The sequence below is a fragment of the Poromitra crassiceps genome (genome assembly GCF_964638095.1).
Source record: "Poromitra crassiceps genome assembly, chromosome: 1".
Lineage (NCBI taxonomy): Eukaryota > Metazoa > Chordata > Actinopteri > Beryciformes > Melamphaidae > Poromitra > Poromitra crassiceps.
The window spans coordinates 98333995-98348005 of NC_139623.1; the positions used below are offsets into that span (position 1 = coordinate 98333995).

At 45.4% G+C, this 14011-nt stretch overlaps 1 protein-coding gene across 1 annotated transcript in view; it reads left to right on the top strand.

Annotated features, from left to right (window-relative positions):
* mtmr11 (myotubularin related protein 11) overlaps positions 1-14011 on the top strand; it is a gene marked incomplete at its 3' end in the record, with an annotated part of 114409 nt that overhangs the window by 66409 nt on the left and 33989 nt on the right. The window contains exons 9-10 of the mRNA XM_083639008.1: positions 2650-2738; positions 5014-5141. Coding sequence (XP_083495134.1) covers positions 2650-2738; positions 5014-5141 — 217 coding nt within the window. The remainder of the gene's footprint in view (positions 1-2649; positions 2739-5013; positions 5142-14011) is intronic.

Below are 14011 nucleotides of genomic sequence, written 5' to 3' on the forward strand. Positions count from 1 at the left end.
GTGTTTATGCCCAAAAGCATTGTGGAGGTGTGGTCATGCCCATAAAACCACAGCGTCACGTCAGCAGCTTCCTCCTCACTGAGAGTAGACTCAGTTCTCAGTCTCTATCCGCTTCGGGACTAGAGTGAGAGAGAGAAATCGAGGGAGAGAGAAAAGATAGCCTAGATGGGGAGAGAGAGAGAGAGAGAGAGAGAGAGAGAGAGGGGAGAGAACGAGAGAGGGACGAGAGAATTGGAGGATGAACCAGTTCGGATGAACCCGGCCTGCCTACCCGGCCCAGCTTACGCACGTTCTCCGGGGAGACCCCCCTTCAGGACACGGCACACTAGCCGAACACACAGACTCCCGCCCAGCCAGACCCTCGTTCCCCTGGTAATCCAATTCAAAAACGCAAATCACTTTTTCGCACAAAACCATGACAAACGAATTCTCATTGTTAAATCAAGGTGTGTTGTTTTCTGCAGTGTAGGTTACCGTAAATTCCGGACTATAAGACGCACCGGTCTATAAGCCGCACCTTCAAAGGTGACTATTTTTTTCTTCTATAAGCCGCACCGGTCTATAAGCCGCGGGTGTTTTGATGTTTAATTACCATATGTAAGGCTTCGTGCACAGAGGGGATTGTCGGGATCGATGGCTGTTTGGGGAAGCTCCCATTTATTAACATTTCAACAAAACAAAAGTCAGGTCACTAATCCCCAGACAAAATCACACATTGTGGTATTTTTTGTTTTTTTTACAGTGCACACAGTGTCCGCGGTGTGGTGAAAAGAGGGCAAGAGAGGAAATTAAAACAGAAGTGGATTTATAGTTAGAAAGAGTGCTAAAGAAGAGAGAATTCCGTTTTTTATTTTTTTATTTTAGTTACTCACAGTACTATTGACCAGTCCAACTCAAAAGATATTCGGCAGTTTCACTTTGAGCTCTTGTTCCGCCGCTGGGCACACAGTGTCCGCGGTGTGGTGAAAAGAGGGCAAGAGAGGAAATTAAAACAGAAGTGGATTTATAGTTAGAAAGAGTGCTAAAGATAGTCCGGTCTGGTTATGACGAGTCTCGCTGGGTACAGTACGCCAAAGCGATATCCATTGACTCGATGATGCTGTTGTATGTTGCGCGTTTCTGTTGCACCAACGCGGAGAGGTCCTGCCGGACGAAAAAGCGAAAAAGCTGCTTCTTCCCCGCAGCCTGGAGGATGAGTTGACGGTCGGGCCAGCGGAGTAGGCAGATGAAGATGGCCCTCGGTGGCAGGCCGGGGTCTGGACGTGGCCGAGGCGCCCGGTGTGCGGGAGAAAGGAGGAGGAGGAGAAACCGCCACCTCCACAGCCAGCCACCTCACACACCCCAACTGTTTAATAGTGCCCGGCTCGCATGCCTCTCGGTCGGCTGGCCGGACAATATGCACCCCGCTGCAGCAGCAGCTTCGGGAGGTTTTCTCACTGTGTTCGGGACTTCGGCTCTAACTCGGCCAGATGGCTGGACACGAGTGAAACTCTTCACGGTTGCATTATTTTCTTTAGTGAGTGAGTGGATGGACTTCTGCACGTTTTCAAACTTGTTTTCAAGCTGCTCAAAACCTCTGAGCGATGTCGGACTTAATCGATAGTGTTTCACGGAGTAAAAGTTTAGCCCAAGCGGTGTATCTCCAGCCTCCAGCAGGTGAGTCATTTCCTCATTCATGGCGTGATTGCTTCGTCTTTTTCTTTCTGCTTACCTGTGTTGTGTTATGTTATGTTATGTTATGTTGTTAAAAGAGGGCAAGAGAGGAAATTAAAACAGAAGTGGATTTATAGTTAGAAAGAGTGCTAAAAAAGAGAGATTTTTTTTTTTTTTTGGAAAAAATCCATAGATAAGACGCACCGTTATATAAGCCGCAGGGGGCAAAAAAGGCCAAAAAACGGGAAAAAAGCCGCGGCTTATAGTCCGGAATTTACGGTAGTTAAAAATCAACGTGCGCCGGAGAATACTGTCTGCGCTCAGGCATACACCTGGCTTAGTGGGGTTGTTTGCGCTAAGACCAGCTATTTGCTGGCGTTAAAATTGAGAGCACCCAAGGCCTCTTTTTCTAACACATTTACGCCTATTTTGGAACGGGCAATGCCCAAACCTCTCTTTGCGCTCGGCACATACCGACGGTATCTTCCCCACAGCGCTAAATGACACTTGCGCGAGACACATGATAGGCTAGAGGCCCACGGACACACCTGGGCCACGCCTACACCTGTGTCATCCCAGCGCAAAACTGGATGGTGGAGGCAGACGATAGCTTAAGATGCTGGGAAGATGGCAATAAGAGGCGCGCAAACGCAGCGCAAACGATAGTGCCGTACGAAGATAGGGCCCTATGTGTTCTCTCCCTGCTTATTATCATTCACAGCACATGAATCATGAGCTGTTTTGACTGTATGGGACCTCTTATTATAGAAGGTCTTGTTGAAACGGTGCAGGTTTAAACAGTGTTTTGTGTTGTTGAAACGGTGCAGGTTTAAACAGTGTTTTGTGTTGTTGAAACAGTGCAGGTTTAAACAGTGTTTTGTGTTGTTGAAACGGTGCAGGTTTAAACAGTGTTTTGTGTTGTTGAAACAGTGCAGGTTTAAACAGTGTTTTGTGTTGTTGAAACGGTGCAGGTTTAAACAGTGTTTTGTGTTGCAGCGCTGGTGTTGGCGACACCCCCGAGGCAGCGACCTGCTGCGAATGGCCAGCTTCCAGAACAATATATATCATGAGAAGGACGACATCAGGTGTGTGTGTGTGTGTGTGTGTGTGTGTGTGTGTGTGTGTGTGTGTGTGTGTGTGTGTGTGTGTGTGTGTGTGCGTGCGCGCGCGCGCGTGTGTGTGTGGTAAGATGGTATGGCTCTACAGTCACAGTATCACCCATATTGCAATTTAAATTGTAGGCTGTAACAAGCTATAATTATCACAAGGCAAATGGGATACATCAGCCTTCAATATACCAATAATATGTTTCATGTTATGCCTTCAAGCTGCACGAGGCAAGTTTGATGTCAAAATAGATCCGTCTTATCAGTGTCAATCACAAAGTGGCACTGCAGCACAAAATCACACATCTGCACTAATTGAGATGATTGATTTGCCCTCTAGGGATGCGCTGATATATCGGCCGATATTGGCCTTGTTGACTGCAATCAGCTATTGGTAAAAAAAAAAAGTGCTGTTCACCGATTGCAGTTGCCGATATTTAGCCTATCATTTGGGTCACATAATTTGTTGTTTGTTTGTTTCATAATTACATTACAGTATGATTGAATTTGTGCTCATTCAAAGGTAGTGTGATGGAGGGCTCAAAAGACTTTAAAACAGGTCAGTTATTTGTTTATAATTAAGATTGATTTGTTTCCCTCTCAAAAAAGGCGTATAAAAAACATAGATATATCGGCTATCGGCCAAATTGTTATTTTAAACATCGGTATCGGCCCAGAATTTTGCAATCGGTGGATCCTAGTCTCGCTGGCCAGCCTCCCCTCCCTACTGGGAGATGAGTCTGGTGGCGCAGGTCTCCATAGTGGGATTGCGATAGGCGGTGCTTGGCGGGCGGCAGTGCCCTTGGAAAATAGTTTCCAACAATCCAACTTGCCATTTTCAGCGTGTAGCAACGAGCTAGCGTCTAGGTTTCTGCTGTTAGCTTGCTAGCTAGTTAGCGTTGTTGTTTTCACTGAGGCGGCAGGGCACTATTTACAGCGACACACAGGGAGAAGGAAGCGGAAGCCGCTCTGATTGACATGGTCGGAGCCAATGACAGAGCTTGTAATAAGCCGAGAGCGGACATCCGGCAGCGACTGAAACAGTCGCTCCAATGGGGAGCAGCTGTAGAGCAGGGGAGGGCTTATCTCAGTTGCCTGTTTCCGTGCAGCCAGATGACTCTCACGGAATGGAGGGGAGGCTGGCCAGTGAGACTAGTGCATCCCTAATTTGCCCAAAGTAAATTCTTCATCCAGGACTCACAAAAATGTCATCTTTTGCATCTCGTCCCTTTGCTTTCCTTTGGTGTAAAGAGATCACAGATCAGCTGGGTTAGTAAACATGAGCGGGCTGTGTGCAGTTAACGGACATCACGTAATGACATTTACATTTTTTAAATGGGTAAGTGTCGCTGCTATTTGGAGCCGCCAATGTGCAAAGTTGCCTATTGCGGCTTTAATTGTAGTTTGCCTCACATGTTCACACTGCCAGCAACGAGAAAAACACTTTCTGAAATACCATTGACACTACTGCTAACAATCAGCTTACTCTAATGATCCTCTGGAGAGTCTGATGATAGCTGTCTGAACACAGGAAGCCTAACATCCCAGCTCCCCTGCTGTGGAACATGATCTAGCCTTGGGCTAAAGAGGTTTGTTACAGCAGCTGGAGGCTACAGTTAGAAAGTAATAGAAAGTGAAGTCCGCACAGCATGAGTAACTTATCAAGCAGATGAAGAAACCTGAGACGATTGCTGCTACCTTCAAAGCCAGCAGACTTTTCTCAGGCACCCGAAGTCCTGGAAAACCCACATAAAAAATGTAATAAAAAACATTGATGTCGATTCAGATTAGATAAATTAGTCTTTTGCTAAATCTTTTACCATCAAATCAGTTTGAACCTATAATGTAGGGAAAAATATTATATTGAGCTGTGGGGAGATTTATTTAATTAAACATCTATTTTAAGGTGGGGTCGTCAAAAAGGGCCTTTCTGTGTGGAGTTTGCATGTTCTCCCTGTGCTGCCCTGGGGTTTCCTCCAGATAGGAACCCCCCACTAAAAACTGGCAACAACAACAAAATCCATTTTTTTAAAGGGATTTGACTTTGAAGTTTCACGTCTTGGAGTCTTGAAGTATGAAAATTACAGCATAGGAAGATGAAGGTCCATTCTGACTAAAAATAAGGCATACGACTAAACATGACTGCAAAATAATACACATACTACAAAATAATACACATACTACACGCAGGTTGCTAAATGAAGACTGCTGCTGGGGCAGCGTTGTGCTAACAGCTGTGGGCGATGTTGTGCAGGAACCTGGAGCTGATCCTGTTTGGTGGTCAGTCCTCTCTGTGTGTGGTGGTGGAGCTCGGCGAAGAGATGCCCTCACCTGCCGACATCCAGCTGGCACACAGCCGCCTGCGCACCCTCTGTCTGGGAGGTGGGAATAACACACACACGCACACACACCACCACACTCTCCCAGCAATCAGCAAAATAACTGGGATGTGGAGGCTAAATGACGTCACATCCGTTTTGTTAGCGTTCCATTTGCAGAAAACTTAAGCTGTGAAGTTCACTGTTCATTGGTCAGATCCAGTTGCTAGCCAGGCTAGCCATTGTTAGCAATAACAGTTGATAACATGGCGTTTTGCTGCATTTTGCGCATACAACACTGCAGAAACATGTCCACACAGATAGAAGTTAGGCAGTGCTGTGTGTACAGCTGATTTAATGAGACACAAACAAAACAGAAGTGCTAACAACATTACTACGATTATTACTACTGTTGTTGTGCGGCGCAGCCATCTTGGATTTTTGAGGTCGTGGCTGCTGAGGCTCCTACGAGTTTGGAATGGGAAATAGCAGCTCTGGTGACGTCACCGTCCCAGCTCATGACCTTTGAAGTTGTAAGATTACCAGTTCCCAGTTATAAAGGAATGCACGATTAGCACTTCTGTCTTGTTTGTGTCTCATTAAATCAGCTGTACACACTGCAGCTGCCTAACTTATATCTGTGTGGACATGAGGCTGCAGTGTTTTAACCTCTTCACATGCCACACTTGCTATTTCACACGCTCATAAAGGTTTTTCCCTCATTTCTATTATAATATTCCCATAACTTGCTGCTTGCCGTAGTTCGAGTCCATCACAGGGTGAGCCTGCCCTATTCTGCCTCTGATTAGCTGACCCAGATATTCTTACCCTAACCTTAACCAATCATCAGTCCCCTGCCTAAATCTAACCAACCCAACGAAAGGTAACCACGAGTACCAACCAGTCAGAGGCAGAGTAGGGCGGGTCATGGCGTCACTATCCCAGGAAGAAGAACAAAACAGTTTGGCAAACAGTTTGAAAAGAAAACTCCGTTTTCTGTGTCAGCTTAATAATGCCGAGAGGTCAAACGGTAGGTAACCACCTCATTTTGATAATCCAACACACGTTATTTTTATAGAATAAACTTTGTTATAGTCACTCAGTCCGAGCAGGAGTAACGTTACACAGGCTGCTGGTGAACAGCGTGGCAGGTTGCTGAGGTGGGTTTAACAAAATACAGTAACATGTAGCTATCTTTTGAGACTGTGGGTCATTCATTCCTTAACTGCACACTTTGGTTTTGTCTGTTTGAAACAAACTGAAAGACGTCAGAAGAAGAAGCAGAGATATCTGCTGTCATTCTGGGCAGTAAAGGGTCAACCACCCCCTGCCAAACTTGCCAGGTCAGAGAAAAGAGTGGAGGAGCCTGTGGATCTGACTTTTCTTGTTACAGTTGTTTTCATTTCTACTTGTGCTGGTCAATTATGAACACTATATAAAATAGCAGGAAACTGTTTTTTAAGTTGCAAAAATTGGGTGGAGAGGAGCTGCCTGAATAAGTTTGGGAATCCCTGTTTTGGTGTTTAATGATTTTTTTCTTCTTCTTCTAAGCGTTGATGCATCATTTCCAATCCATTACCAGCAACTTTTATGTTGTTTTTGTTCCATTTTGTTTTGTTTGTTGTTTTATTTCAAAGTGTGTAATTACTGTTTTGCAAAAGCGTTTTGGGTTTTGGGTCTCCCCCCTCATATAGTGGCAGGTCAAAACAGGCTTTGAGGGATGGTCTTATTGATGTTTTTGTTGCGTAGGCGAACACAGCACATTCCATGGCGCACATTGGCACAGGCTGGCCACAGTTACACACATTAACTCACATGGCTCACACTTACTTTTTCCTATCTTTCTCTCCCTCTTTCTCTCTCTCACCAATACACACCATGTTTATTTTGTTTTTATTTTTTTAACCTTTATTCCACCAGGTAGTCACTTAAGATCAATGATCTCTTTTTCGAGCAAGACCTGGCCAAAATGGCAGCATTTAAAATAAACAAGACACAACAAGCACAGACAAGAACATAAAAGGCAACGTGGCATGAGGGAATACATTTGAGCTGGAGCAATTAAGACCAAGTGGGATTTAGGGGAGACTGGAGGGTAAAAGGTAGGATAAGAAAGAGAAAAGGATTTAGGGGAGACTGGAGGGTAAAAGGTAGGATAAGAGAGAGAAAAGGATTTAGGGGAGACTGGAGGGTAAAAGGTAGGATAAGAGAGAGAAAAGGATTTAGGGGAGACTGGAGGGTAAAAGGTAGGATAAGAAAGAGAAAAGGATTCAGGGGAGACTGGAGGGTAAAAGGTAGGATAAGAGAGAGAAAAGGATTTATGGGAGACTGGAGGGTAAAAGGTAGGATAAGAGAGAGAAAAGGATTTAGGGGAGACTGGAGGGTAAAAGGTAGGATAAGAGAGAGAAAAGGATTTAGGGGAGACTGGAGGGTAAAAGGTAGGATAAGAGAGAGAAAAGGATTTAGGGGAGACTGGAGTGTAAAAGGTAGGATAAGAGAGAGAAAAGGATTTAGGGGAGACTGGAGTGTAAAAGGTAGGATAAGAGAGAGAAAAGGATTTAGGGGAGACTGGAGTGTAAAAGGTAGGATAAGAGAGAGAAAAGGATTTATGGGAGACTGGAGGGTAAAAGGTAGGATAAGAGAGAGAAAAGGATTTAGGGGAGACTGGAGGGTAAAAGGTAGGATAAGAGAGAGAAAAGGATTTAGGGGAGACTGGAGGGTAAAAGGTAGGATAAGAGAGAGAAAAGGATTTAGGGGAGACTGGAGGGTAAAAGGTAGGATAAGAGAGAGAAAAGGATTTAGGGGAGACTGGAGGGTAAAAGGTAGGATAAGAGAGAGAAAAGGATTTAGGGGAGACTGGAGGGTAAAAGGTAGGATAAGAGAGAGAAAAGGATTTAGGGGAGACTGGAGGGTAAAAGTTAGGATAAGAGAGAGAAAAGGATTTAGGGGAGACTGGAGGGTAAAAGGTAGGATAAGAGAGAGAAAAGGATTTAGGGGAGACTGGAGGGTAAAAGGTAGGATAAGAGAGAGAAAAGGATTTAGGGGAGACTGGAGGGTAAAAGGTAGGATAAGAGAGAGAAAATGATTTAGGGGAGACTGGAGGGTAAAAGGTAGGATAAGAGAGAGAAAAGGATTTAGGGGAGACTGGAGGGTCAAAGGTAGGATAAGAAAGAGAAAATGATTTAGGGGAGACTGGAGGGTAAAAGGTAGGATAAGAGAGAGAAAAGGATTTAGGGGAGACTGGAGGGTAAAAGGTAGGATAAGAGAGAGAAAAGGATTTAGGGGAGACTGGAGGGTCAAAGGTAGGATAAGAAAGAGAAAATGATTTAGGGGAGACTGGAGGGTAAAAGGTAGGATAAGAGAGAGAAAAGGATTTAGGGGAGACTGGAGGGTCAAAGGTAGGATAAGAGAGAGAAAAGGATTTAGGGGAGACTGGAGGGTCAAAGGTAGGATAAGAGAGAGAAAAGGATTTAGGGGAGACTGGAGGGTAAAAGGTAGGATAAGAGAGAGAAAAGGATTTAGGGGAGACTGGAGGGTAAAAGGTAGGATAAGAAAGAGAAAATGATTTAGGGGAGACTGGAGGGTAAAAGGTAGGATAAGAGAGAGAAAAGGATTTAGGGGAGACTGGAGGGTAAAAGGTAGGATAAGAAAGAGAAAAGGATTTAGGGGAGACTGGAGGGTAAAAGGTAGGATAAGAGAGAGAAAAGGATTTAGGGGAGACTGGAGTGTAAAAGGTAGGATAAGAGAGAGAAAAGGATTTATGGGAGACTGGAGGGTAAAAGGTAGGATAAGAGAGAGAAAAGGATTTAGGGGAGACTGGAGGGTAAAAGGTAGGATAAGAGAGAGAAAAGAATTTAGGGGAGACTGGAGGGTAAAAGGTAGGATAAGAGAGAGAAAAGGATTTAGGGGAGACTGGAGGGTAAAAGGTAGGATAAGAGAGAGAAAAGGATTTAGGGGAGACTGGAGGGTAAAAGGTAGGATAAGAGAGAGAAAAGGATTTAGGGGAGACTGGAGGGTAAAAGGTAGGATAAGAGAGAGAAAAGGATTTAGGGGAGACTGGAGGGTCAAAGGTAGGATAAGAGAGAGAAAAGGATTTAGGGGAGACTGAAGGGTAAAAGGTAGGATAAGAGAGAGAAAAGGATTTAGGGGAGACTGGAGGGTCAAAGGTAGGATAAGAAAGAGAAAAGGATTTAGGGGAGACTGGAGGGTAAAAGGTAGGATAAGAGAGAGAAAAGGATTTAGGGGAGACTGGAGGGTAAAAGGTAGGATAAGAGAGAGAAAAGGATTTAGGGGAGACTGGAGGGTCAAAGGTAGGATAAGAAAGAGAAAAGGATTTAGGGGAGACTGGAGGGTAAAAGGTAGGATAAGAGAGAGAAAAGGATTTAGGGGAGACTGGAGGGTAAAAGGTAGGATAAGAGAGAGAAAAGGATTTAGGGGAGACTGGAGGGTCAAAGGTAGGATAAGAGAGAGAAAATATTTAGGGGAGACTGGAGGGTCAAAGGTAGGATAAGAGAGAGAAAAGGATTTAGGGGAGACTGGAGGGTAAAAGGTAGGATAAGAGAGAGAAAAGGATTTAGGGGAGACTGGAGGGTAAAAGGTAGGATAAGAAAGAGAAAATTATTTAGGGGAGACTGGAGGGTAAAAGGTAGGATAAGAGAGAGAAAAGGATTTAGGGGAGACTGGAGGGTAAAAGGTAGGATAAGAGAGAGAAAAGGATTTAGGGGAGACTGGAGGGTCAAAGGTAGGATAAGAGAGAAAAGGATTTAGGGGAGACTGGAGGGTAAAAGGGTAAAAGGTAGGATAAGAGAGAGAAAGGGGGGGGGGACTTGGGGAGGGGTTGTTGAGAGAACAACTATTGTTGAATGTTCTCAATTCACAGCACATGTAGTGGTAGAACACACTCAGCATTAACTCACTTACACACACACATTTTGTGAGTTTACACCAGCTGATCACAGTTAACTGACACATCACAGCCAGAATATGCTGTAGTCAGGGTCAGCACACACATTTACTCTCTCACTCTGACTCTCTCTCTCTCACACACAACTCACACACACACACACACACGCACGCACGCACACTCACTCTCTCTCTCTGACAGACACACAACTCAAGGTTGGCAGTTCTCATGGTTTGCACATTTCTCAGCAGTTGCTCACAGTGTTTTGTCTTTTGTGTGCTCTGCATGGCTCAAAGTATTGGCCTAAAAACAGCTGTTCACATGTCACAGGTCAGCTTTCTGCCAACGGGCTTTAGGTCATCATAACAAACAGATAGAAAATGAAAACAGAGATTGGGATTGTGTTAATGACTAATCCCACTGAGCTCATGTGGCTTTTACACCCAACTTCTCATTCAGGGTTTGGATCAATTTATATTGAATTTGGTCAATTTGTGGCTCTTCTTCAAAATTTGACTAAATTACTATATATGTTTTGGCATAAGGTTGTCCAGTGACAGTCCAACTCATAATGAAAGAGACTATCCTTAAAGGGATAGTTCGGTTTGTTTGAAGTGGGGTCCTATCAGCTAGTAAGATACGCTAACTTAATTAGGTACAGTGGTCTTGAAGCGGGGCGCAGCGTCTAACGAGATCCGGCACCCAGAGCAGCAGCCAAACCAGCCTTTTCTCTCTCAGTACTGGGGGTCAACAACTAAAACTATAACTGTAATTTAGCCACCTAAAACAACGCCCACCTAAACAAATCGATATCCGTGTACATGCACGCTCTATTTTGACAATTTTCAGCGCTTTACTTTTCCGCAAAACAGCAGTTTCATTCGGCACTGCTTTTTCTCCCAACCGTACAACTGCCGTATTCCTCCGCTAAAAGCCAGGTCAGAGCCGCAGCACTGGATTACTCCACAGTTATTTGGGGGTAGGCTATTTTATTTCTCCCGGTTTGAAGACACAACAAATAGAATACACAGACGAAAATATGAGTGATTTTGATAGCAAGGATGATATGCCATTCACCTTGGTGACAAGAGGATACAATTATGAACCAGAGAGAATACAGAAGAGGAACTTTTGCAGAGAGTGAACAGGCAGAGAGATGCGCCTGCTGTCTAAATGCCTGGGTGCCCTGGCTGCAGACCTTATTCACCATTCCCAGGATAAATTGTGGAAAACGACCCAGACCAGAGAGGCCAGGTGACTTGTTGTCTCTAAAGTAAGTCAGTGTTTTATCTCTCTTCTAAGCCTTCCTGTTTTGTAAACCGCAGCTCTGTGCTCTGTGCTGGCTTTTAGCGGGGGAATACGGCAGTTGTATGGTTGGGAGAAAAAGCAGTGCCGAATGAAACTGCTGTTTTGCGGAAAAGTAAAGTGCTGAAAATTGTCAAAATAGAGCGTGCATGTACACAGATATCGATTTGTTTAGGTGGGCGTTGTTTTAGGTGGCTAAATTACGTTTTAGTTGTTGACCCCCCGTACTTACAGAGAAAAGGCTGGTTTGGCTGCTGCGCTGAGTGCGCGGTCTCGTTCCACAATGCGCACTCACTCCTGAACACTGTACCTAATGAGATGAGAGATTAACTTTATTGTCACTTCATGGTACAAGTATCACGAGCGAAATTCTGCTTGGTTCGCTCTCAGAGTCGGAGAGCAAAACCGGGTCGCCATTGAACAGCGCCAGCAATTTGGATTGGACAAAGCATATAAATAACCCAGAATTCACATTATTACTACCGTAAATTCCGGACTATAAGCCGCGGCTTTTTTCCCGTTTTTTGGCCCCTGCGGCTTATATAACGGTGCGTCTTATCTATGGATTTTTTCAGAAAAAAAAAAAAAAAAAAAAAAAAATCTCTCTTTTTTAGCACTCTTTCTAACTATAAATCCACTTCTGTTTTAATTTCCTCTCTTGCCCTCTTTTCACCACACCGCGGACACTGTGTGCACTGTAAAAATAAACAACGGTGGTGTTGTGTTATGTTGTTTTGTTGAAATGTTGTAATACGGTAAATGGGAGCTTCCTCAAACAGCCATCTCTTCCCGACAATCCCCTCTGTGCGTGACCACTTACATATGGTAATTACGGTAAGCAAACGGCCACTCGGGCAACAACTCCCTCCCCCGACTACCAGGAGAAAATCACAAACTTCGGCGAATTCACACAAAGGAAGATCAAGGAATATTCACAACAAGACGAGCAGTAGAAGCAACACTCTCACTTACCATGGGGAAGGTACGCAGAAATTCACACGAGGCAGCTTTCAAGTTGAAAGCAGTCAATCTCGCATTAAAAGAGAGCAGCCGCCGATCAAACAGAGCAGCCGCGCGTAACCTGGGCAAAAGGGACTGTCCGTCCGGGGGAGAACTACTGAACAACTCCCTCCCGACTATCAGGAGAAAATCACAAACTTCGGCGAATTCACACAAAGGAAGATCACGGAATATTATAGGAGTGTGAAAACATCCACAATTACCAACGGGTTCCAAAACGCTGGACTGCTGCGGGATGAAGAGGATGACGCCACGGGGACTGCCCCCTAGTCCGATACCTCACGAGTCCGATACCTCACGAGTCCGACACCTCATGGTTTTGGGTTAGGGTCTGGGGGAGGTTAGGTTTAGGCGTGGGGGTGGGAGAGGTTAGGTTTTGGGTTAGGGTCTGGGGGATGTTAGGTTTAGGCGTGGGGGTGGGAGAGGTTAGGTTTTGGGTTAGGGTCTGGGGGAAGTTAGCCTCTTTTTTCGGACTCGTGAGGTGTCGGACTCGTGAGGTATCGGACTCGTGCCATGGCACCTGAAGGAGAGAGGAGAGTGGTTGACGAAGCCACCCTGAACCTGTTCGTTTCCGACACTGAAGATGAGGACTTTGGTGGTTTCAGTACGCAGGAAGAAGAGGAAGACGAGGATTAGTGACTTGACTTCTCTGGTTACAGGTTTGCTGCACATATACGGTAGCCTATTGTTGTGTGATTTTGTCTGGGGATTAGTGACCTGACTTTTGTTTTGTTTTGTTGAAATGTTAATAAATGGGAGCTTCCCCAAACAGCGATCTCTTTCCCGACATTCCTCTCTGTGCACGAACCCTTTCATATGGTAATTAAACATCAAAACACCCGCGGCTTATAGTCCGGTGCGGCTTATAGAAGAAAAAAATAGTCAATTTTGGTCCCGCGGCTTATACACCGGTGCGTCTTATAGTCCGGAATTTACGGTAGTTAGAAAAAGTAATAAAGGCACACTTCAATATTATACAATACAGATACATTTGTTGTAAAAGTACAGGGTTACCAGCAAAGACAACCCACACCACGACACCAGGGAGGCTGCCATTACAGCGCCGGTTTGGTTCATCGTGGGAGGGAAGGGGGGGTAGGGGAGGGGGGGGTGTTGCAAAGCGGGGGGAAGTTGCTGGAGGCGGGGGGTGGGGTTTAGGGGAGGGGGGCGGGAGGGGGGGGGTTTGGGGGAGTGCGTGCGTGACCGTGTGTAGGCCTGTGAGTCCTTAGTCCATGGGTGTTTGTGTGTGTGTGTAGTCTGAGCCTCTTTCGGCTGAACACAGCGTTGCTGCGGAGATGGCCTCGTCAATTCAGACCAGAGTTCAGGCGTCAGATGTCGGGGCGGGGGGGTGACGTTGGAGATGCAGATTGCACTCAGGGCTTCAGGAGAGTTTAGCTGCTAGTGTCCTTGACAGCTTAGCAGGTGGCCAGATTAAATCCGTTTGTTTTGGTTTTCCCCGGTGGGTGTAGGATCAACAACATTCCTCACACGAGTCAGTCCTGATCCTCGGTTTTAAAACACTTCGGCGCAGCGGCAGTGATATCTCCAAGAAGTAATCCATTTTTACGATTCAGATCAGAAATCGCAATAGTCCAAGTACTCACTGCCCCGCTCATCTCGTTTATCGTGACGTGCAGCCTAGGGTCAATGACTGCTGTCTTCCCGTATCCCGCGGCGGTCCCGACAGGGCAGAGGGGGGGTTCTCC